A 26,153-nucleotide genomic window follows, 5' to 3' on the forward strand; every position below is an offset into this window, starting at 1 on the left:
CTTTCGTGCATAGTGATACGCCTCACAGTAGGGTAGCTTGCTGCCTGCAGCACCCACAAGAGGTACAATGAGGTGTGCGCTCTCTGCAGATAGTACATTATTAGCCACACTGGCAGTGATCAAGAAATAGATGAAAGGCTGGCCTCACTCCTATAACAACAGAACAGCAGTATTGCACTTCAACCCCACCATTCACCAAATGGCAGTGCTCTGAAAGGCTAATCAGCAGCAGTTGTCAGCAAAATGGTCTGATCGATTTTCTAAAAGAGCCTTGTCTCATCTATCCCCACTGCAATGTCTGGGTCTCCGCCCTCTACCTTCAGGAGTTTCAGCATTACACTTTTGCTGTCTCGCAAAACAACTTCATCTCCATCTTGTGCACAGTATGTAACAGACCAGGGGCTTCCAAAATAGAACCAGAAGGTCTCAAATTACTCTGGGTCTCTCATACACTCAATGTATGTACCACACAAACCGCATACACATACATAATAACAAACAAACAATAGCATATGGGATAGCGAATATGGGCAGAACTTTACTGGAGGGGGCCAATAGGCCTCCACACCAGTGACACAGATAAAAAGGTCTGGTCGCAACTACTGATTCACAAAGCACTGTAAGCTGCCACCACCGCAGTGATGTATAGTTGTGTGTTCCCCTAACCTGCTGTCAGTGAGAAAATCATTCCAACACTGCTCTACATTCTCTCTGCTGCTCAGGCGTTAGCTCAGGTGCAAGTGGAACCCTTTCCACAGATCCACCCTTCATATTACTATGCAGTAAGTCAGGTAAAGGCTCACTGCCTGCCTCAGCTTTGTCTATCATAGCCAACTTGTTCCCGTGTAATCTCCCTGGAGGTAAGGCTTCATCTGGTTCACATTGAACACTCTCATGGCATGTGGCATGTGTGTCTCACAAGTAGATTAAATCACACACTTTCTGTACTATTGTCTACACCATCATCCTTCAAAACTCTGGATCAATGTGCTTCTACACCAACGCCTTCTGACTAGGTGTGGGCTTAATGTGGGCGTAATTTGTATAATTTCATGTAGCGTAATTACGCAAAATTACTGCAAAACTACACAAAATCGCAGTCTTTTGAAATTCAACCCTCTCTGAAAGAATAAATCTTTGTCATCATGACACTTCAAGTGACTCCACTTTCACCCAGATGCACCTCAACGTCTATGGAGACGGTAATTTTTTACCAAAAGTATGGAAAGGATTTTGGGAAAATTTAAAAAGCTGGGGCACATAGGTCCCCATGCATCCTGACCACTTCAACCTGTGTTTACTTGCAGATGTCCTTTAGGAGGAGTTGAAGGGTGGCAGGGAAGAGGTCAGCAGAGACGTATTTAGATGTAGAGCCCTAATCCTCAGGATTTTGGGGCCTCAGAGTAATGGCCCAGGAGAAAGCAGAAAGGAGTGATATAAATGTATAACATCACAGAGATAGCCCAGAGGAAAGAACATTATGTGGGGGCTAATTTTTCCATTTCAAAATGGACAGAGACTGCTTCCTCGAAGATACCCCCTGCTGTGAACTACACATACTTTTTTTCTTAAGGGCCTCATTACCATTAGTGCAGTAAGTGCAGTGGCAGTGGGGCAATGGTGTGAGGGATCACTGCACCCCAAATATGTCTGCTCTACTAGCATAGGGGCAGACAGCCTGCTTTGGGCCTCGGACCTAGGATTGATGCACGAGGGGAGTGGACAAGGGAGTAGGTATCATTGGTGTTGCAGGTACATCGGAGTTAGGTCCTGTTCCCATTCCTGTAGCTGAAGTCAGAAACCTTGGTGTGTGGCTCGACGACAAACTTTCTTTCACTCCCCATACCAAACGCGTAGCTGGTATCTGTTTTGGTGCCCTGCAGTGCCTTCGGCCCATTTTTAAATTTTTTGATGCGGATACCAGACAGATCATAGTTCAAGCTCTGGTCCTCACTAGATAGGACTATGCCAGCTCTCTGCTTTTGGGCGTGAATCAGGCAGAACTAGCTCGCCTTCAGCGGGTTCAAAATGCAGCGGCCAGGATGCTGGTCGGCCTTCCTAAGTTTGTCTCGGTTCGTCGTACCATCCAAGATCTTCATTGGCTACCAGTAGGTCAAAGAATTACGTTTAAAGCTCTCTGCTTAACTTTTAAAATTCTTAAGCTGGCCTCCCCTCCTATCCTTACTCAGACTATCCGGCACTATGTTCCTTCCAGAACCCTCCGATCTGTAGGGTCTAATTTAGCCATTGTTCCGCGCTTTAAAAAAGCGAGAATAGGTGGACGTTCTTTTTCGGTGTTGGCAGCCACCCTTTGGAACTCTTTGCCTGCCACCCTTCGCTCTATCCCAGATTTGCTCCCTTTTAGGAAATCAATAAAAACCTTCTTATTTTCTACAGCTTAGTCTCTTTCTTCTCGGCTTGTCTCAGCGGTGTTTTGTCTCTTTGTCTCCAAAAGCGCCAGGACGCCTCTTGGCTGCGGCATCCGTGCGCTATAAAAAAACAAATAACATAACATAACAATAAAATCAGGGCTCAAGGGTGTGACCGGCCAAATAAACTCCATTTGGGGTTCTACTATGTGTCCTTGCTCATACTGGGGCCCAGTGCACCCTCGGTGTGCCAGTGTTACTTTGGGCCTCAGACCAATGTTTCATCAGTAGGCAAAATTGAAGCTGAGAATGCACCTTAGCTTAGGCCTCATAGAGAAGAGAGAGAGTGGGGTTGGGAAAGATGAAGACCCATGTTTTTAACGAGGGGCAGAGGTGACTGCCTGATTCCGAAGGCAGTAGCTCTTTCTAGTGAAGCAGATACAGTGGCACTGGGGAGGAGTGTGAAGGATCCACTGCATCTCTTTTGTCACTCTCTTAATTTACAAAAGGGCCATGGGAGCTCATTTTCTTTGTTAGCATTAGGGCTGAGGACATCCTAGCTGCAAACAGGCGGCAAACAAATAGCAGGTAGTTTTTTCTGGAAGGGAAATTGAGTCTGTTTCAAGATTGGAATGATGACCACTCATGGTGAGGAAGGGGTGAAAGAGGTAATGGAGATAGCCTGTTACTCAGGGAGGCAGCTAACATAAGTGCTACAGGTGCAGTTGCATTGGGGCCCAGGTGTCTGATGGGCTCACAACATCCCAAGTAGTGTTTTTCGGTCAGTTTCTGTATTTGTTTGATGTATTTGCTCGTTTATAAGACTTATATTTAGTATGGATTATGAGCTACAGTCAAAATACCCCTGAAATGACCTCATAAGTCCCACCTCCTGCACTCAGCCCTGGCCCTCCCTATCCCGCAAGACTTGCGATAACGCTTTGGAGTGGGGGGGTCTAAATTTAATGCATTTGCTTGGAGGCTCAGAGTTAAAAACCTTAAGGAATTTTGGCTTAAAGGCATTCTGCTCCAGACCTTTATTGACCCTGTTATCTAGCCACCTGTCTGCCAAAACTGCTAGTTTCTCTGGATCCCTCCCTCTCTGTCAGAACCACCAGGCATTGCTTAGGTGAGGTAGAACAAGCCAGCTGATGCACTAAATGAGATAAAACACGCATGCACCAATTAGTCAAATCAACAGAGTCCGGTTTAATCATCGAAGTGAGTGACCGAAGTAGTCGACCTTTGAGTACTTTTAAAGATAATAAACCCGACGGACCTCCCCTGGGCGGACTCATAATGTGTCCATCCACAATTATATCTCCTGTGATGATATAATACCATTAATTGGTACTTAAAGTAGGAGCGTGCATAGCCATATGTGGCTGTAATTTATACACATTTTTTCACAAACCGATTATTGTACTCAACGCATTGATCAACCGAACAACCTGACCGAGCCTATAAGTATCTAAATAAAATTATTAATTTACTTACTCATATTGGTGCACATAATATCATATTATGTCTCATCAAGAGCCACACATTCAGCGTGCGTTGAGAGCACATAGAATCGCCTAATGTGGCAATAATTATTTTTGGTGTAAGATTATTTTTCTATACAATCCCAGTCAATTTTAGTCAAAGAGACAGGTAAACAGTATGAATCTCGAACACACATTAAAACTAGCAATTGCGTTGTTATCTTTGTTGCTTTTACATCATTATTCGGTATTTGCATGTACACCCATACTTTCAAGCCCACCCTGATATTTGCTTTTGAAGCAGCTCTGTGACACACATTTCGATTCTGTAAATCGACAAAACATTTTGGTAAAAGTATTAATTTAGAGAGTTTTGCTTCTTTCGTCTTAGCCTGTGTGGCTGGGACGAAAAATCGCAGCAGAAGTCAGCATATTGTTTAGAAACGACAATAAACCGAAAAGACATTTAGCCAGAGAAAAACAGGGTCACAGGCTGTCAGTCATCATTAGCTATTACCTAAGTAGCCGCTTAATAGGCTTCGAACTGCTCCAGTCGTGGCTCGCATGGGCCCTATGGGAATGTGTGTGCTCAAACAATTCCTACAGCAAGAAAGTGTGGAATAAGTGCAGAGGACCCAATCCAATTTGTCATCATTTAGAAAAAGATTCCTCTGCATGACCTTACTCATCAATTTGCTTCAGGCAGTGCTTAATTTGAGCCTGTGGTTTCCGGTGTTCGGCACTTAATCATCAGCACTGGCACTTATGACAGATGCCACATGGTGGCTTTGCTTGTGTAAATTAAGGACGAGCATCACAATTTTTGTTTAATTAATAAAAATAAATAATACGTGTCGCCCAAGCCATTCTTAGTTTGGTGGCATCAATCAGTCTAAATTGTCACACTTGTAGCAGTGTGATGGTTAGAAGTTGTGTAGGTACTGTCATTGGCAGCGCTGGCAGTGGCAGTGGGTGGTGCAAGCTGCAGTAGCCTCCTGACAATGGCCCTGGCACTTCTTTTTTTTGCAAATTAAACACTGGTTTCAGGTAAAAAAACCTCAATGCAGTCCAATTTCAATTACTATCCACCATGCAATGATGACTCACCCCATAGAAGCATTGCAATTTCCAAAATATTTACCCAAATACGCAAATTTCAATTCAGTCCAAAAAGCCTGTGAATTTACCACCTTCACAACTAATGCTACGAAGAAGCAAAGTATTTAAGAACAGGAAGCCTCAGTGCGGGGATATTTACAGGCCTGCTTTAAGGCCTCATGACAATAGAATTTGTTTTACATCTAATTAATAATTTTTGTTGGAATGTAGTTTATTAGTGAGGTAAGTAATAAGACCACAATCAATCACAATATAGGGCCTATTTAAGATCTCAATATATTATTCCCTTGCTCAACCCTTGGTAACTGGCTGCGAAAAGGCAGGCTTAGCTTAGAAGACAGGTGTGTAAAGTATTTTAAACACCAATACATTAAATAAGTAAGATTCAACACACAATGAAAACCAATACCAATTTATACAAATAGGAACATTTTTGTGATTCAAATGACACCAAAACGACAAACATCCAATGTAGGGAACCAGAGATATGATTATTTAAAGATTAAAAGTAAAACTAGGGCTTTGAAGCAAATAGCACTCGAAGGGTTAAAAAAGGTCATGCTGGACCAGGGCAAAGTCTAGTCCAGGCTGCGTGCAATGTTAAACTTTTACACTTACTTCCAGAAGCATTTCATTATACAGGAAAGTGGTCCATTGCTGCAGCCAAGGGTTCAGAAGCTCTGGTTTGCCTCTTGGGGAACGGGACTACAACTCCCACAATGCACCTGACCAATCCAAGTAAAAGCCAGCTGAAGCTTGTCAGCTCGAGTTGTCCTCATGGTTGATATTGCTGATAGCAATTCCAGCACTTTTCCACCTGCTGCTGATCAGGGAGTCCACTCCTTATCCTTTAAGACAGGCAAAGTACTTTTGTTGAGAAGCCTTGTGAGTGCAGAAGGTTCATTCCTCATGAGTGCAGTCCTCTCTTGTGCAGTGCAAGGGTCCAGCATGGCAGTCTTTCTTCTCCAGATGTTTCTTTTGGGTCTTTATGGGTCCACAACACCAATCTAAGGTTTCAGTGTCTCTGAGTTGCTCCTTGGGACTTTGGGACTACAGTTCATACAATGCACCTGGTCAAATCCTTAAAAACCCAGTTGAAGGTGGTCAGCTGAGTTCTTCTTGGTGGAGATTATGCAGGTGGAGCTCTCTTAACCTGTTGCTTTCAGGGGTCCACTCATTCAACTTTCAGAGCAAGGCAAAGTCCTTTTTGGGCTGAAGACCAAAGTGTGCTGCAGGTGCAGTCCTTTTGAGTGCAGTCCTCTTCTTCTTATAGTTCCAAGGCAGGGATCTGAATTTCTGGGCAGCTCTCCCATATTTCTCTGTGCTCCTGGGCTGACAAGTAGCGAGGCACCCCCAATGAATGGGGTGCTGGGTGCCACCCTTCAGTATGACAACTTCCTCCAAAGTGCGGAATATGCTTGTCCCAGAAAGCACTATTCTTTTAAAATACAAAATGGAGAAACTCTCTCCTGGAGGTTAAGATCTGACTGAGCCAACCCAGTGGAGTGGCTGACTATCCATAACACTCCCCTGCATGCCCCTCTAAGTCAATTACTGAGGCGCCTGTCTGGATGGGTGTGCAGGATGTGGGGATGAGCCTGTGTCCTATCCTAACTGTTATTCCCTCTTTGAAGATTAGTTTGGCTGCTCCACCCCCACCCTGCCTTTTGCTTTGCAGCTGCAAATCTCCTCTCTCCAGATATCTTCTGTCTCTATGCAGGCCACTTCACACCTCATCAGAGCAGTTTGACTCAGCCTCCCAACGGCTGGCCAATCAGGAGAGGCTGCCGGAAGGCTGGATTTTAGCACATCGGAAAATAAAGTTCTATAACTTATTTTCTGTGATAGTTATAGTAAATCCAGCTTTGGCAAGTTGTTGGATTTATTCTAACTAACATGTACATACTTTGAAGTATATTTGTAGCTTGCTCCTGTCAATAGTTATACATTATTAATGTATTCCCATTATAGTATATGGAGCCAATGTTCTACAACGGGGAAAACAAAATTATTTTCCTCACCAGGGCATATCAAATATATTTTAAAATGTCCCTGCATATTTTTTACATTGGCATACTACTCTGGGGCCACCTATGGTAGACCTTAGGGGTGACTTGTATGTAAAAATAAGGTAGTTTAAGACTTTAGAAGTACATTTAATTCTAAAGTTGAATTTGCATATAATATTAATTTAAAAGCATAAACCTACATGCAGTACTATATTCTCGGGATTTTTACAGGTAGGTTGTCAGTGCCAATTGTAATTATACCTAATTACTATGTACTTTTAATCAGAGCACAGGTCGTGGGTCTAGTTAGCAGAGCCTCAGGCACAATCGGAGTCAGAAAACCAGCATCTAGTAGTCACAACGGGGGCAAAAGTGGGAGAACACTGCAAACACACCGGTTTCTCACAATTTAAAAAAAATATTTTTTCTCAGTTTCAATGTAGGGGTGCTCATATTTCGAATTGTGCTTGGAAATTCCCATCTCCAGTTGTAAGGATCAGGAGTGGCAAAAGTTTCCATGTGCCAAGTGAATTTGCCCCTACTGAACTGACACTGGTAGAAGAACGGAGTGTCTACATTCACATATGTACTCTTATGGATTGGTTTGTGGGTGTTTCTTAGTGGGCTTACCTGTAAAGTTGTTGGACACCTGTAAACTCCTAGGATTGTGAGCATTCACCTAAAACGTGCAGGTCATTCCCCATATTAGAAACGCTAGCAAATGTACATCTGTCAAATATGGGAGTACGGGCACTTCCAGGATGGGAGTGGAAAGAGACTGGAGAGGGTAGACCCCGTATTTAACTTGGGTGTAGAGAAACATGTTCCACTTGTAGAAACAGAAAAAAATTATATGTGCCTATCAACATTTGTGTTCCACTTCTGTATGCAGAGATTTCTTTCTGGTGGAATTTTACCTGCACACATGTGAGTATGAGTAGGCCAAGAATGCTAAGACTGGTGTATCTTTCCGTGCATGCTAGAGAATCTCTTCCAGTTTTTACAATCCTCTCTTTGTGAATGCGCCTTTGGTGTGCTATGCTCTGTTTCCACATGCTCGTATGAGTTGGGACTCTGAGAATGAATTGTGATACGCTGCATTTTATATGCTCTTATATGAACAACATATTGCTAACAGCTCACTTTTTCTCTCTTTATTTCTAGACATGCTCCACCTTTTTATACTAAGTAACTTTCTACTAGTGCTAATCATTAATTCTGCTGCTGGACAGACAGAAGTAAAGTTCGCTGGACAGACTGAGTTCTTTGTCAATGAAAGCAGCACGACGGTCATTCGCCTTGTGATTGAAAGGACGGGAGTGCCTGCAAATATTACTGCCATTGTATCGGTAAGTACTCGCGGGCTTCAACACTTAATCCTTCGTTCATTTCCACAAACTGCAACAATGTTGTGACCCAACAACATGACCCAATTACACGGACTTACATTTCTTGTCACTGTTGAAAGGAGGGGAAGTGACGCGTCTTTTGTTGGAACCTGTGGAGAGATTTTGGGAACAACACTTGTCTGTCTTAGTATTTCAGAATGCCAGACCTAATTGAATTAACTCAGAGTCCCTTGGTCAACACATTTTGGCCAGTGATTCCTTTGTAGAGTGGAGGCTGCCGCCTTACGTGTGCCCCTGGTATCGGTCACGTCACAAAGATCACATCATTTCTTTTACACACTGCTTACTCACACCCTAGCATGTTGAATCCAGAAGTATCGCCACCACAAATCTGCAGAGTCACAGGTTACATTTATATTTGAAATAATAATAGTCGATGGATATTTTTCCTGCCAGTCCACGATATGCGTAACTATACAGTCTTATGTCTTCGCTCTTGTGATTAATCAATTTGAAAATATATTTTAGCAAAACTCTCAGCTCTTCTGAGCGATCAAAGTGGCCCAAGCAATGTTTTAGTTGCAATTAGGAATGGTTTGAGTATTGTTATATTCATAGGGTGCATGATGCTATTTCTGATGAATTAGGGCTTGATACATTAAGTATGCCCTTTGCTTGAATAGTCCCCATCCTTCAATTAAATTCCCCAGTAAGAAAATGCGATGTAAACCCATCACTTGTGTATTGGCATTTGCGGCCATATGTACAAATCTTTGTTTGAAGTCACAAAGGCCCGAGTCACTGAATCAGGCCGTTTGCGACCTCAAAGAAGGTTTTTTAAATGTACAAAAGTCGATTGCGATTTGGTAGTCGCCATTTGGGTTTGCGAATCAGTATTTGGAAGGGGCGGGCTTAGGGCGTCCCTCCCCAATACCGATTCACAGTGGTATGTATGAATGTTTTGTGACCAAATTACTGTTGGAAAACATTATTTTACAGATACCTCAGAGGATGTGGTGACCATTCGCAAATGGGAAGGGGTCACCAGAGGACCCCTTCCGCTTTGTGAATGGTGATATTTGTATAGAGAAGGGAGTGGTCCCACAGACCACTGCTTACTCTTAAACAAGCATTGGGAAAGCCAATAGGCCTTGGCAATCTGAGAGCTAATGGCGCTGTCAATGTCTTTTAACCAGGCTGCATAGCAGCATGGCTGCTGTTCAGGATGGCTGAAAGTCAGGTAAACAAGCATTGGCATAGCCAATAAGTCTTGCCTTTGTGACTTTATAAGTGTTTATCTTAGGCAGGACACAAGCTGCAAGTTTACAAATATCGCAAAATAGACAGAGCAACCGGTTACATTTAGTGTAACAGCGGTAGTTGCGTTGAACAATTTTGGAAGTTTTTGTGCTTGAAGCTTTGTCCTTATAAATTGATTTAAAAAATAAGTGCTCAAATGTTGTCTGACTAATTTTGTGTTATGTCTAATAAAATGCAGCACAGGAGCTAGTGAGGGGTGGTGCTGGTGGACAACATGGGATGGAGCAAGAGCGACACAACCATTGGGGCAAGATACAACGACGGGCTAATATGCACCCGGGGACTCTGTTCGGGCCTGGGTGCGAGATTGCTGCTTCCTCTTCCGTACGCTTCTCATCCTGATCTGTTGCTACGGGACACAGGCAGAGTCCTGGCCCAGGTTGAGGAGAGGAATGGGCCGCTGGCAGTGGCTACAAAAATTGTATGGGCCCTGGGAGAGCACACCGGTAAACAGCGTAGCACTGCCAGGCGGTGACTGGGTCGGGCGCTCCAGCGCCTTGACTTCCCTCCTCCCCTCGAGGAAGCATCGCTCCATGGGACCAACTGCACGCTGGGGGCCACGTGGACATCTGTTGTGCTGGGCAGCGGCGAAGTTGGTAATTGCTCCCGTGAGGGAGCTGGTGGGCTCTGCCATACTCAGCGAGTGAACGGCTGAGATGTTTTTCCTAATACCCGAGATGCTTTGGAGCCGAATGCAATATATGGAGAGCACCAAATGGAAACACAGCCAGGTCAAGAAGTCATCCTATCTTTCCCCTTACTGATTGTTTGCACTGTAGCACCACTGTGAGGCCCTATAAGCAGTTATCTGGATATCAGTACTGCTACTGCTGTTCTGACCAATATGTTCCTGTAGAACGCTGCCAGTGTGCCATGTGTTGGCATTGCTTGTGCGGGGGTCCCTGTTACTAGCCTTGGCTTTCCAGCTGAGGTGGGCAGGAGAGACCGGGTCTCCAGGTTCATTGGTCTAACTGACCTGCATATACCCCTCCAACTATATAATGGAGGTAATGGCCCACACTGCCTCGGTCGCACCCTGGAGAATAACCAGAGAGCTACTGGGGCTGCATCAGAGGGCACTAACCTCACTAAACTGTGTGAACCTCCGCATAAAGCTACGACTATCGATGGTGAAGGCACCAAATAACCGCTACCTACTGCCACAATGGGGAAAACAGACACCAAGTAGGAATGTCTATTTTGAGGCAAATACTTCAGGGAAAGGAAGTATGCTGGGAAGAGAAGTCAGGGAATGTACTGGTGATTATGACAGGCAGCCTCCAGGGCTATAATGCTGTGCTTGAAAAAAGAGATGAAATTGAGACTCTGCTCCGTGACACCCCGGAAATATTGAAAGTATTTTCTAAACTCTACAACCATCATTACAGTTCCTGCAGGCTGCAAACTGTTGACATAGAAATATATTTGGAGTATGTGTCCCTGGGGTGGTTGAGCGACATGCAGAGGGAATTCCTTTCAGCTGACATAGAGGAAGATGAAATTTTAGATGCCATAATGCAGCTTCACTGGGGTACAGCTCCTGGCCCTGACGGGCTACCAGCAGATTCCTATAAGGCATATGTTGCCACATTAGTCCTGATTCTCAAATTAGCCTACATCAGCCTCCATGAGAGGGGTGAAGATAATAACCCTACTCAAACCTGGCAAACCAGCAGGGAGATTCAACTCTTATAGGCCCCTCTCCCCTATAAACTGTGATGCCAAAATACTCATAAAGATCCTTGCAAGTCACCTTAGCCTATTGAAGGATTTTCTGGTGAGACCGGACCAGTCAGGTTTCATACCTGAACGTCCCACTTCACATAACTTGCGCACCCTATTTGCACTCATGCAAGATATTGACCAGGAGCTTGCTGCGGCCATTGCATCCTTGATGCCACTAAGGCTTTTGATTCGGTGGAATGGGATTACTAGATAATGGTTCTATAGTGCATGGGCTTCCAACCCCCTTTCGTGGCCTGAATCGCCTGCTATATTCGCAGCCAACAGCTAAAATACATATAAACAGGACCTGCTCGGGCCCCATTCAACATCAAACGAGTTACCAGGCAGAGGTGTCCACTGTCGCCACTACGATTTGCTCTGGCGATGGAGCCCCTTGCTGCTAAGTAGCGGCAACACCATCACAAGTAGGCAATTAGATATCCCACAAGACGTATCATGGTCCCATTGTATCTTGATGATATCACACTATACATCAGGGACCCCTGGCTCCGTCTAAATGGGGTGCTTTGAGAATCCCTCCACTGTGGTGGCATTTCAGCTATCCAGATTAAGTGAGAGAAATCTCACCTCTTTCCCCTCACTGCTCTTACAGAAAGCTTTACACCAGACTATTCGCTGCAATGGTGTGATTTGGAGCTCAGGTACTTAGGAATACTGACTTCCAGGGACAGAGAGGAGCTGATCTGTGCTAAATATGGTACCGCCCTGGATGCGATAACTGATAAAATCACAAGATGGATGTCATTACCTATTTCTCTGGCAGGCTGAATTTCCCTTATGAACATGAATATATTATAGAAACTGCTCTAATTGTTCCTTAATATTCCCTACTCGCCATGATGGCATTTTTTTCTAATTACTTAAAATGCAATTTCTAAGATAAACCTGGGCGGGTAAGCAACCATGCATACAATGGAATATACTCACATACCTTTTTCTACGGGAGATTTGGAGGCACCTGAAATGGAGCTCTATTATTTATGTGCCCAGGCACACTACGCCATACATTGGTATAGACTCACCCCTTTTCATGCCACATCTAGCTCATGAACAGGGCTGCATGACCCCTATCCCAACTTCTGCCTATTTGAGGGCATGTGGGGGTCCGGCTAAAGCTGCAGATTCTACTGTTTCATTCACCATAGCGGCATGGGAGAAGATGGCTAGAAGGTTGGCCAAGCCCCTGCTCTACTCACCTCTTATCCTGTTGCCCTATAATTTTGCCTTACCGCTGACACATGAGGCAGCCTGTAGGGTTATGCTCATTAAGGCTGGTTTCAACACTTGGGGTGACCTATACTCTGATGGTCTGTCTCTTAATCATGAAGATTATTTTGCCGGGTGAAGCACTGACACCACTAGATATAATTCACTACATTGGATTGCGATACAATGTTAAGACCACCACTCTTGACTTCACCCAGGAACCTCCCACATTTTATATGCTACATACCCTGCTCAGTTCCACTAGCCTGCACCACCTTGTCTCGGTTTTATATCACTCTGCTCAACCGGAATTGCCAGACCTGGCACGGGATGCTAGGGCTGGATGGGAATCGCAACACTCATTGATAATCAATGGTTGTATTCCCGTCAGCAGACTGGGGGCATAACATCAAGTAGCAGACTGCGAATCATCCATTTTAAGTTCTACATTGTATCTGCTACACGCCTGCCATGCTATCCAGCCTGTGCCCTGACAACAGATGTAACAGAGGTGGCAGATGTCCTTCATCTTGCCTAGACCTGTGGGCTGCTGCAGGCATACTGGGAAGAAGTGGCAGGAGTGCTCGCCCGAATGATTGGCCGTACTGTAAACCTCACACCATTTATTTATTTAGCAATCTGTTTATTGAGTTTGTAACCGGAATCATACAATACATTTCAGGCGAGCTGAGAGCATAGTTACATATACCACATGGTAAAGTCTCATAACACATCATATGTAATCCTAACATCCAGTACCAATTGCGTGGCTCGCAGCATTGCCCCAGGCGAGAAACCTTGAGGATTGTGAGGAAAATTACCCCTGCATGCGGGTGTGCAGTCTTATCACGTATGGAGTTTAACCCATCACCGTGTCTATCGCCAAATGCGTACTTTTCCAGGTGCACCAGCAAACAGATAATCAAACATTACTAAACGCCCCAGTCCGCAACTGAGGAGCTGTCTACTCCACAGCTTAGCAACCAAAACAACATCCAACAGCAGCTCTTCACACAATTCCAGGCGCCCGTCCCCGCCCAACCCCTCTCCCGCTGGGTCCCTACCCCCGGCCCCTGCCTCCAGGAGTGTCCTACCTACTACAATCTGCGTAGCGCCATGCATCATCGTCTGTGTCAAAGTAGCAATACCCAGCGTCGGGACACCCCGACAGGCAAGACAGTCCCCTACTTCCTAACGCAGCTCCTGCAGTTCACCGCCATCATCCTCCGGGGTTGCCCCCTCTGACTGCAGAAGGGCCCGCAGCATCTCCCCCCCATTGGGTGAACCTCACACCATTTATGACGATACTGTGGCACCCTGAAGACATTGAGTGGGGGCTTCGGGAAATATGTAGCACTTGGGCTTTTCCTGGCCAAGCGCAGAGTTGCATGCTCATGGGAAGAGGACATTCACCGAAATTTAAGGATTGGCTGCAGGACCTCCCATATTGTCTAGACCAACTGACCACATATGCTGAGCTACTGCCCCCCAGCACCCGAATCCGGGATGTCTGGGGCCCTCTGCAGACATACTTGGCAACAGAGACACCTGCGGGTACAGAGGCAAACACACTGCAAAATGAAGAGCTAGTGCCATGGGAGAATGTCATGGACTGACCCCTTGACACCAAGTGAGGCATCCCAGTGACATGCGCTAAGCGAATATTCCAGGTATCCTCACTGATGAACATTTGAGGAGGGGGTGCCTACTTCTGGCCAGCTTCATGTATACTACCTGTCTGGGTTAAGACACTCACTCACATACTCCCATATATAGAAGGCACGAAGTTGATAATGGGGTGTGGCAAGGGCTTACCATATCTCCCAAGGGAGTCATGAGTGTTGAGATGGTGCACAATGTTATTAATTTGTTATACACTTGACACATATTGACTCTGTATTGTGACAGTTATAGAAAAACCCAATAAAGAAAGTAAAAAATAAAAAATAAAGAATGGGTTTCTGCTTATTCTGCAGAAATATCTATGCCAACTGCAGAAAGTCCTGGCAGGGCCAACTTGATTCAGTCTTTTGACATTGATGAAAGGAATTGCAGTGAGTTAGGTTGTATATTAACACCAGTAACTTAGGATACCATAAACACATGGATGTGGATGGAGTGATATTATTATACCAGCGGCTGCACATCTACTCCTTAGTATTCACTAAGGGTATCGCTTCTTCAACTATCCAAGAGCACTGTGGCTCAGATCACTGCAGTCCGCTGTGGCTCTCCTCCGTAGACTGTCCGTGGAGGCCTTTCCTGTGCTCTCACTCCAGCCTCCGGTTTCTCATCAAGGTAATTTATGCATGCTTACTCTATCGCCTCGTTTTTCCACACTGCAGTTCAATTCTTGAACCTTATTTTGCCTTCCCTTTCATACACCAATGCTCACTCGGCTGTCCTGGTCGTTGGGTTCTCAATATCGGATACCCGTTTCTGTGACAGATTCACGCTCCGTCTCTTGATCCACGATAGGCCCTTGATGCCTTTATGGATGACCCCTGAACCACTTGGGTCTCCAGACGCAGCTATTCTCATTTTACCCGGTCAGTACCTTGGCTTAGCTGTGGATAACCAGGCATGATCACTTACTCCCTGGTACACCTACTGGGTAATTAATCACAGCACTTAGAACTTTATTTCCCAATTGGCTAGTTTCACTGTTGACACTCTCCTAGCCTGTCTTGCACCCCGTGGCTCACTCACATCGTTCGCTCGTATGACCCGATACTAATGTTTTCATTTTTTCCCCCTCTTTCCCTCTCCACCTATTTCTCTCCACTTTCCTTATTGATTCTTCTTCACAGCAGGTAAAATCCTCAGTCTACACACTCGGTTTGTCCTGATGATGATCCCACTATTCTCTTAGGGATCAAAACGCCGTCGACTTTAGCACCTTGACACAAAATTGTTGTATATAAACTACTCTATATTGGTGCAATGGTGCTCTCACTATTTTGTTTGTCCTAACTATTTGATTAAGTCCTGGCCATTCTTGTCTGTTTATGGCTGAGATTTTATTTTATCTTTAATTTCCCTATGTGTTTCTTGTGACACTACCCCACTTTCTTTGTGTTATTTTCTTGTTTTCCATGATGAAAATTAAAATGTTTTTTTCCTATAAGAAGTGTATGACACAATCGTTATTATATTTCTGTGTTGATTTACCCCATTCGTAATTGTTGGTAGGGACCGCTGTCTCTCTATAATAACCTGCATCCAAGGTCCCTCTCAGACCCTTTGGGTTCCCTTGTCTCTTTATATTATATTATTATTCCATGGGCATAGTAAAAGGCCTAGCACGATCCATGGCTAACAAAAGTGTAATATGTTAAACTATTTAAAGAATGCACTATTCTGCAAAGTTAATGTCCCTACTTCTGCGTGGCTCTGCCTCCTCTCCTCCCCATCACTCATTGATCTGCCCTTTTCCTAAATGGCACTTGCACACGGTCTTCAAGGTTTTCGCAGTGCCAATAAGAGGCCAGAACAAACACCCTCTTTTGTGAGGGAGGCAGAAACCAAGACCTGTGTGCAAGAGATTTTGTCTTCCATAAAAGTCACCAGAAAAAGTACTTTCATTCTTTAAACAGACGCCCACAACTTAGCACCACTACATTATTCACCCTGCTTATGAGCAGTTCTCCACGTAAATTGTATGCAGCACTCAAATTAAAGAAAGATCAATCATATGTATTCAATTGTAACACAACTTTTTCTTTTTGTTTTTCATTGTAATTGCTAATCATCAAGCAGCTCTAGAACACATTTAAAACACCATTCTATTTGCTGTTTGAAGTATGCACGGATAAGGTGTAAAAAAATAAAGATTTTTGGTAAATTGCTTACTTTTGCCTACAGCCATTGTTGCTCTTGACAGCCTAACAGTTTAGGAAATGATAGGTTAAGAGGTCATACCCCACTCCCCAGTCTCTCTCTCTTGTGCTCACTTGCTGTCCCTGTCAGCCTCTAGCTCAACGTGATGGCCATTTTAAAATAAATTATGTACAGTTTGTCTCGACAGGAATACGCAAATTTCTCACAATTTGTTCAACATACAAAGAATAAACACATACTTAATATGTTTGCCTAATTAAATCAAAATGCTAATTTAAATAGTCCAAATAAATAATCAATTCTCTAGCTAGCCTGTAAAAATTAAATCACATACTTGATAAATCCCTTCAAATTGTGTTTTGTTATCAGGTCTGTAGATTTAAAATGGCTGCAGCACTAAACGAACAGCCAGTTTCTCGGATGCAGCCCTTTTTTCTGTTTTCCTTTTTTGTCAGTTGACAGCCAGCCAGAAAATTGCAATCAGAGCCTACTGGCTAGAGGAGCTTTTTAAGGGGCAGGGTAATAAGAGGTGGAGAAAACAGCTGAACAAGAAAAAGGCAATGGGCGAGCTGAGCCAGAAAGAGTGGATAGAGAGACTAATGACAGCAGGTTTCAAAGACAGCCCAAGCTTTGCAGAGACCAGGGGGCTCCTCCTCTGCTGTGGCAGCTCTGCCCCTGATCCCCCAGCCTCCGCTAAGCTCTGCTTCCTCCTCTCTGGACTGCACAGGAAAAGCAGAGATGCTAAAAAAAAGATTTGAATCGAAACGGTGTGGCTTGATAGTGGACCACTGGAAAAAGTAAAAACTGGCTTAAATTATACATGTGGTGTGGACTGAGGATATGATTGATATGGGACAAGAGTGTGCGTTTGCTTAAGTGTGTGGGTAAACTATACTGAAAAGCTTATATCCCTTATTATTCACAGCTGTTTTTGGTTGTGTCACCCCATTCTGGATACAAGCAGAATTGTGAAGGAACAGCTGGTATGTCGAACCATAGATTAACAGATGTTACTTTTATGCAGTTCATAGTAATTACTTTACCGACCTGGGAGGATAATCTCCCTTTTAGTGTACATACTTGTAACATTCAGGTCATCATCATGGTTTACGGCAATCATTCAACTCACTGAGTCCCTCTAGCTCATCGCACCACTTGCTAGTGCTGCTGGCAGTCCAACTGTGACACGAGAGGCAAACATTCCCTGTTGGGGAGTGTCAAATAAAGTGCCTGCGCGCCTTTCTTTTATAAACATGCTATCCACAGTAAACAAAAAATGCAAATCTTATGAACAAGGAGCCCAAAGTGAAAAAACAAGAGAGCACGGCGGGCGTGAAGAAAGATCAGGCACAGCAAATGAAGGGTCCGGGAAGCTTTCATCAAGCTGGTGCACAAAGTAAAAAAAAACACAAACACTTAACATGAGCAGAGACAGGACAACAACAAAAAGAGTGCACTCAAAGTATCCTAAATAACCTGAAGAGTAAGAGCACATGTAACCGGGGCAGTCCTCGTGGAAGGATACAAAAGTCCAAAAGGAGGGACTTCTAATTGTATTTACCAAACAAAAGCTGGCATTTACAAAAAGACAGTTAGAGGAACCAATGAAAAAGATGGCTTGTGCTTGAAGCCCATATTGTAGCTACAGCATGTCTCGAAGAGACAGCGCACATGGGCTGCCTAGGCGAGACCAAAAAAGCGATATGACCCAGCCTAAGCTGTATAATGCAAATAGAAAGTGATGGGATATTGTGTGGGATATTCTGTTTTCAGACACTAGAGGGACACACCACACTGTAAAACAAAGCTCAAATTGAAATGTTTAATGCCACTTCATACACTTATTGCGTTTTTTTTTTTGGGGCAAAACACAGACCAATATTGATAAAATAGCGATGATACTTTTACTTTTGTTGTATAGTGAAATCCGGCTACGGTTTAAGAAAGAACACAAAGAAAAAAGAAAAAAAAGGAGAAGTTCATAATGAAGCCAGGGTGGGAGGAGACGGAGTTTGTAAAAACAGGAGCACTCTTGCGGAGTGCTAAAATATAAAGAGAAAAGTAGCTCCTAAAGCGGGAGCAGTGGATGGACACAAGTACTTGTCCCATGTTCTGGGGGACAGCTAAACACAAGAGGAGGCATGACGCATGCATGCTATGGACAAATGGGGACAAAGGATAAGAGACTGATGATGAAGTGAGCAAATGGTAAGTAAGGGTGGGCGTAGTGGGCGTAGTGGGGCTACGTGAAGCAGCACGTAGTGTGCCCAAATCTACGCACACTACGCGCTTCGCGTAGCCCCACTACGTGCCACCCACCTCCCACCCGCCATTCTTTTAAATAATATAAGCAATGAAAAATAAAGCAAAGTAAGTCGACTTACCCGTAAGCGCGGCGTCTCCGGGGCTCCCTCTTTCAGTTTCTAATTTCTTCTGCCAAATGCGCATGCGCGGACGCCCGCGAATGCGCATTTCTCGCGAGAAATGCGCATGCGCGGGTGTCCGCGCATGCGCATTTGCCAGAAGAAATTAGAAACTGAAAGAGGGAGCCCCGGAGACGCCGCGCTTACGGGTAAGTCGACTTACTTTACTTTATTTTTCATTGCTCATATTATTTAAAAGAAGGGCGGGCGGGAGGTGGGTGGCGGGTGGCAAGCAGCTACGCTTCTCCCTCGGCGTGTGCGTAGCGCTGCCCTGCTTCGCCTACTTCGGAAAGTGCGAAGCAGGCAGCGCTACGTACACTACGTGGGCGAAGCGTAGTGCTACGCCCGGGGTTAATGGTAAGCCAATAGGTAGGCTGAAGCCAACAGATTAAACACAACACGTCTCTTCGCGACAACGCATACACTATATGGCTGAGACCTAAAAATGAAACTTAAACGTTTCATTTTTTTTCTTTGTAAACACTTCTCGTTTTCTTCTAAGGAAAATTGGCTGCAATACAAAAAAAAGATTATTTAAAAGCAATCACAGACATGGTGGTCTGCTGACTCCAGCAAGCCACCATTCCTGTGATGGCTGCAATTGCTAATGGGTCGCAAATAGCGACCTACCTCATTAATATTCATGTGGTAGGTCTATTTACCGCATTAGGAATTGCTAAATAAAACTTGATGGGTTTCATACATTAGGAATAGCAATTTCCTAATTGCAATTTGCTGAAAATTGGAATTAGCTGATCGCTATTCCTAAAATTTCTACGTATGACCCGGCCCTCATTATTCTTGAATGTATCCACCAGTGTGTCCATGTCAACTGTTCCTTATCATCCCTATACTTGCATTCTTGCATTCTTTAACCCACTTAGGAGTGAAGTATGATGCAAGATATGAAGAGTATTAGCAGTATCTGTTAAATTAGTCATAAATAATTCCCACATATCTAACATCTTCACATTGCGAATCTGACTTTCAAGAAATCCCACAGGAGCCATACTTATAAATGCCTATGACGGCGTCCTAGTGTAACATGAGTCAAACACTCTGAGCACGCTTCGACTTCTAAGGAGTTCAGTGAGGGGATCCACATTGCATTTTGAGCATCAGTTATGACCCTTAGTTGATTCCACGTCAACACCAACATGCTTGTCCCTTTACTCTTCAAATGTGCACCTTTAACTCCTAGTGTGTCCTGAGGTTTTACTTGAACTCTTTCCACTCCTACATGGATAATAGCTAACTATAACTCAAGTTCTTTTCTGCTATATTCTTTTCTTTTTATTTATAAAGTGCATTAATGCAGAGCGTATTGGTGCTGAGAAGTAAACGTAAGAGGCCTAAAGTTAAAAGGGGTTAAAAACAGAATGAATCAATAATTAGATATATCCACACCCAGTGCCTGAATGGTGCACTCCTTATTTAGCAATACCACAGACTCAGGGTGCTAAGCATCTATCTCGCTAGAGGCAAGGCCACGCTCCACCACTTACTTTCCAGTTCCAGCTGCTGCGTCATTCCTCCACGAATGTTATGAGTGAGGAAGGTGCCAGTCACTCCTATATAGCTATTCAGTCATTCGCACTTGGTGCATTACCAGTTAGATATTGCCCACACGGATCATGAGGACTGCCCTCTCTTTGCCAAGTAATACCTAACTAACAGTTATCCCAGACTCAGGCTGTGTACAGCACTACTAACTAAAGGGGTGGTGCTCAATGGAGTCATGCACCATACTCACACTACTAATCGTAATGCTAAAACTAATCATCTATTCACTGCATGCACTCAGGCAGTATGGAGGGACCCCTTCACACAGATCTACCTAAGGCATGCTGATTATAAGTAGTAATATTAATGGAATTATTTGTCATTTGAAAAAACTCTTTGAAATACAGTACAATTCCATAGAAACTGGCACTTACAGACCACCTAAGCAACAATATACATTTCAAATATATATATGGACCAGTTAGAATTAAGCAGAAAAAAAAACCACAAAAATAACAAAAGAAAAACGTTGGTAACAACAGCACCACCTCTCTATGTGTCCATTTGTGGAACTCCCTCCTACAAAACACATGAATTTATATCAGCTTTGTTTCGAACCACCAAGAATTAAAACCATGATTCTTTACTAGAGCAACAAACCTTCTGTCTTAAAAGCAGTGCACTCACTGCCCTATTTCCAACATGCCCACCCTCTTCTCAGTATACAATATGTTGTCTCAAATTGGCCTATAGTCCATGTCTCGTATAGGTTTCTTTGAAAATCTGTAGCGTGCGATCCATACAGATTCATTAAAAAAAAAACATACACTAGTCCTGCTGACAAAACAGTGTGAAAATTTGGGCAGAGATTTAGATCGCTTCCTCAGTTTACTTTTACACTTTTTCTATTCACAAAAACGTAGCAATTCAGTTTTTTTAATGCACTTACACCGAGAAGCGTCCTAGCACTGAAAATACAGCAAGGTAGCTAGTGCTTAATTTGAGCTAGTGCTTTCCGGTGCTCAGCACCAGCACTTAATTGGTTTCCGGTGCTCAGCACCGGCACCTAATTGTCAACACCATATTCAGAACAGTCCACCACATGGTGGCGCTGCCCATCTAATTTTGAGATGAGCAGAACAGCGGTATATTTAGGCCTACAATATACATTAAAATTGCTCATACCTGCCTCCCTAGCCATTCCTTTAGCTTTGGGGACCTGGAATAATCTGAACTGTCGCATTTACATGTGAGAGAGATGGTTAGTAGTTGTTTTGGCAGCAATGACAAGGGCGATGGGTGATGCAGGTTGCAGTGGCCTCCTGGTCAGAGCCCTGGCACTTAATATTTTACAAATTAAGCACTGAAGGTAGCACGATAGACAACTAGATAAACAGAGTTGACAAAATGAAAAGGTTTTCAAAGCTGCACCATAGACAAAGGCAGCCGGGTAATAAAGAACTGCGCTATCTAGGTTTAGTCAAAATATGTGTAGATATTGCCCACCTCAAATGGTCAGCTGCCACTTGACCATATATAAGAATAAGCAAACAAGGAAGGATGAGAGGCAATATAAGCATGCAGTATGATTTAAGATATACAGGTAGATACATAAGAGTCGTTGATTGCAGTCTTGGATTCTTTATTTCAAGTGTGCCCAATTTGCATCAGTTTAGACAGCCAACGCATTTTGCCCACACAGGGGCTTCTTCAGGGCGATGGGAGGCACTGTGAGCGTAGTGCCATGGTAAAGGGCATCGGTGGTGTGGGCAGTGTAGGACGTGCAGTACAAAAAAGGCCTACTAAGGCTCAAGTAGCCACCTGTATGTCTTTAGTTGGACAATTTCCTGATGAAAGCGTGGAAAACGGCCAGGTAATGTCAAATCAGAATGATAAGTTATATATTGGCGCAGTGTAGCGAGGTCTATCTGTATGCGGCTGGCGACCAAGTCTCACTCAGGGAGTGAATGAAGGTTTTCGAAGCCTTTCAAAAAGCCAGCATATTATCCAACTCCCTGACCCTCAACATGGGGCCTTTGAAGCTGTGGGTGTCAGGTGGGGAAAGATATGTCCCCTAAATGTAAAGCCCACAATTCTAGGTGCAGTACTAGGAATGTTATGTGACCGGTCCATTCAGGTCCCATTTCGTCTGCGTGGAATTCGCACATTTTTTTTCCCATGAGGAAAACTTTTTTTCCAGTTAAGAAAGCTCCTCCCTAACTCAGTTTTGCCCATGTGATGGATTTATGTATTTATTTCCACGCCACAGCGGTTAACAGAGTGATTTGTGACGATTTTGCCCACGTAAGCGATTCATGTTTCCAACATTGATGACGTTTTTCCAGGGGAAACTAACTTGTTTTTTAAAAAAGCATAAAATCTAAATTCCCTTGATTATGAATCGTCCCTGTCTGTCTTATTGTTTTTTTGTGCTTTGACCATCGAGTAAAGTTTTGAATTACGTTTACTAACTCGACGGTCTAGTCTTTCTACAAACAACAAACGAGGAAGCCCATCGTCTGTGTTGCCATTGCCGGAACCTGATTTCCGGTCATTACGGAGGCTTTTCCTTACTTTAACCATAAATGAATTAGATCGCTTATACATTTTGTGGTTTCTGATTCGTCATATTTTCCCAAAACATTTTGTGGGGGGGTATGTATTTATGTATTTATTTCCACGCCACAGCGGTTAACAGAGTGATTTGTGACGATTTTGCCCCCGTAAGCGATTCATGTTTCCAACATTGATGACGTTTTTCCAGGGGAAACTAACTTTTTTTTAAAAAAGCATAACATCTAAATTCCCTTGATTATGAATCGTCCCTGTCTGTCATATTGTTTTTGTGCTTTGACCATCGAGTAAAGTTTTGAATTTCGTTTACTAACTCGACGGTCTAGTCTTTCTACAAACAACAAACGAGGGAGTCCATCGTCTCTGTTGCCATTGCCGGAACCTGATTTCCGGTCATTACGGAGGCTTTCCTTACTTTAACCAGTATGCCTCATACGACTCTGACTCCAGGCTCGGTGGTACACGTAGGTTTAAGAACCAGGCAGTGGACTTGGAAGATGTAAGTACCGCCATTGGCTCTATTCTTATTTCTTTCTTTTACGGAACGCTGTTATGGTGGAGCGACCGAGGGACCGTTGGGTTAAATACGAACCTGCCGTTTCCCGTTTTTTGTCTCCTCTATAGCTGTTCTGTAGTCCCGCCACCCACCTTCTTGCCTAAGGAGCTCAGTTTACTTTGCATATATGTAAGTGCCTTTGTTTTTCCAATTCTTGTTGTTTTTAACAACTTGGTTTTTAACACACTTGGTCATCAGTGCCTAGCCTTTATGTAATCACACTTGTTGATAACTTTATTATTTATTTTTCACAAGGACTCGTTGGTCGAATGGTCCAATTGAGTATTTCCCAAATAGAGGTCTGAATTAACATTTACAATGTAAATGTCACTCATATTCGTTATGAGTTATCTATTATGGTTATAGAATTTAACTTTCCACTTAGTTTTGAGTCACATACTGCACTTAATCTGTTTCTGGTAATAAATAACACTCAGATGACAGTCACATGCTGAGACAATACATGTGTATTATTTGTTTTCTTTACAGATATCCTTTCGGAGTTGTGGAAGGCATATAGCAAAACCGTGAGTGTATCGGATATCTGCACCTGAGGTCAGGATAAGCTTTAGTGAGCTTATACCGCCCAGGTGGGAATTTTTTGTTAGGTCCTGAAGAAAGCTTTGTGATATACAAGTAACAAGCTGAAACATGTCGACCAATATGATGTAAATAGGATGTACCTGACCCAATTATAGTCAGTATTAGACATCCTCCACTGTTTTTAAAGTGTTCAGGCTTCATCACAATTAAATATACATGTGGATGAACCTTGACTTTTTAACCTTTTCACTTTTTCACTAGGAGTCACTATATTCCTTTAGTCTAATTTTTGCTCCATTTTTTTGCTCCGCCTTAACATAGCGTCGAAGCAACCTGGAGGTACACAAGGTACCCCCAGAGGAACCCCATGATGAAGCATGTCACCAACTATGTTGGTGAGTGAGGGTTCCGTAGAAACACCAGATTGTTGTGCAGTTTTCACTATTTACTAATTTGTTATCCTTAGAATCACTGGTTTTGCTAATACTAGTTTTCACACTCTTTTGTTGTTATTCTTGATAATTTAGGGGGACTAAGAGTGTGGCTCAACCCTCTCTCTCTTGTTGTTTCAAGTAATGCATCACCTTCTACCTGCAGACAAGTTTAAATTTTTTGGAAAACAGATTTATTTGTCAAAATAGCACATATGATGCAGATCTCTGAACCCCAGAGACGACTGCCGTATGTAAGATACAAAAATTTACTTTGACCATTTTACATATTTAAATACAGGAGAATATGAAAGGCGATACAAATAAAATGAAGCCCTCCAAACAACCAACCCCCTTCACCCTCCCCACCCCCCAGCGCACCGTCCCCTTATTCCGGAGCAACCTATCACTGACTCGAACTGCCATTGATCACCTCAAGAGCCCATCATCCACAACACCATTTCCTGCCTAGGAATTGCAGACAACACACAAAGGAATGCAAAGAGCGGGAGAGACCAGCAACAAAGGACACGGCAGTCACACTGGGTCTCGAGCTTCGGTCCCCCCGCGGCGGTTCAAGCTCCACACCTCGGCAGTACCCCCAGCGCCTCCAGATCTTATAGTGCTTCTGGGAACATCCTCTGGCTTCAAATATTGGGATCTCCAAGCCCATACAAAAGTCCATACCATTTTTCCAGACCAAGACCAAGGGAGCTCCCACCCCAGTACTTCAGAAAGACAGGCCAGAACCCCCCTCCAGAATCGTGCTAGTGCAGCGCAATGCCATATAGTGTGGAGCAGGGTCCCCTCCTCGTGCTCACAACGGAGACACACCGGGGAAGCCACCAATCCAGCCCTCCAGAGCCTGACCCTGGTATAATAAACCCGATGGAGGTATTTAATTTGAATAAGCCGCAGGCTCATCGTAATAGCCACCCCTCTTGGGGAAGCCAAAGATTCTGTCCAGTCCTCCTCTTCCATCTGACCCACATCTCCCTCTTAGGCCTCCCTTAGACGCTGCAGTGAAGGGAACAGTGCGTAACCAAGGACTGATAGATTTTAGAAATCTTATGATCTCGGAGGTCCCCAATAAATACCTTGGCCTCCACCGGGCTGATCTCCGGCAGCGAGTCCAGACACTCCAAACTGGGGGAGATAGCATGCCTGAATTGCAGATATTTAAAAAATTGGGTCTTTGGCATCTGAAAATCCTTCTGAATATCTTGGAAGGATTTTAAGACCGGACCCCGCATAACATCCCCCAAAGTGGAAATCCCAATACCGTCCCAGTCGCAGAACCCAGAAAGACTCACCAATTGCGGAAAGCAGCCATTATGCCGTAGTGGGTCTCCCGAGTCAGTTTGTTCCACCAGCCCATCCTCCGTAACGCCTGCCTCCAGAGCTGAAAAACAATCCGCGTGGCAGACAGTAGGGAGCGCCTCAACGGGGCAAAGTAAAGAATAGTGTGTAGGGACCGGTCACCCATGCAGTGCCGCTCCACGGCGTAAGCCGGGTCCGCCCTGTCTCCGTGCCACCACTCGTTTAAGACAAGTAGATGTGATGCAACATAATAAGACCAAATATCAAAAGCTGCCAGCCCCGCAATACGTGGATAGAAAGCAAGTCTGGATTGCCACCCTAACCGCCCCACCATCCCAGAGGAACTGACCCAAGGCAGAGT

General features: G+C 44.0%; 1 protein-coding gene across 1 annotated transcript in view; it reads left to right on the forward strand.

Annotated features, from left to right (window-relative positions):
* ADGRV1 (adhesion G protein-coupled receptor V1) overlaps window positions 1–26,153 on the forward strand; it is a 1,990,932-nt gene that overhangs the window by 84,146 nt on the left and 1,880,633 nt on the right. Inside the window, exon 2 of the mRNA XM_085632468.1 lies at window positions 8,146–8,330. Within this exon, the coding sequence (XP_085488594.1) occupies window positions 8,146–8,330 (185 nt within the window). The remainder of the gene's footprint in view (window positions 1–8,145; window positions 8,331–26,153) is intronic.

Source organism: Triturus cristatus, chromosome 2_1 (assembly GCF_964204655.1).
Source record: "Triturus cristatus chromosome 2_1, aTriCri1.1, whole genome shotgun sequence".
Taxonomy (NCBI): domain Eukaryota; kingdom Metazoa; phylum Chordata; class Amphibia; order Caudata; family Salamandridae; genus Triturus; species Triturus cristatus.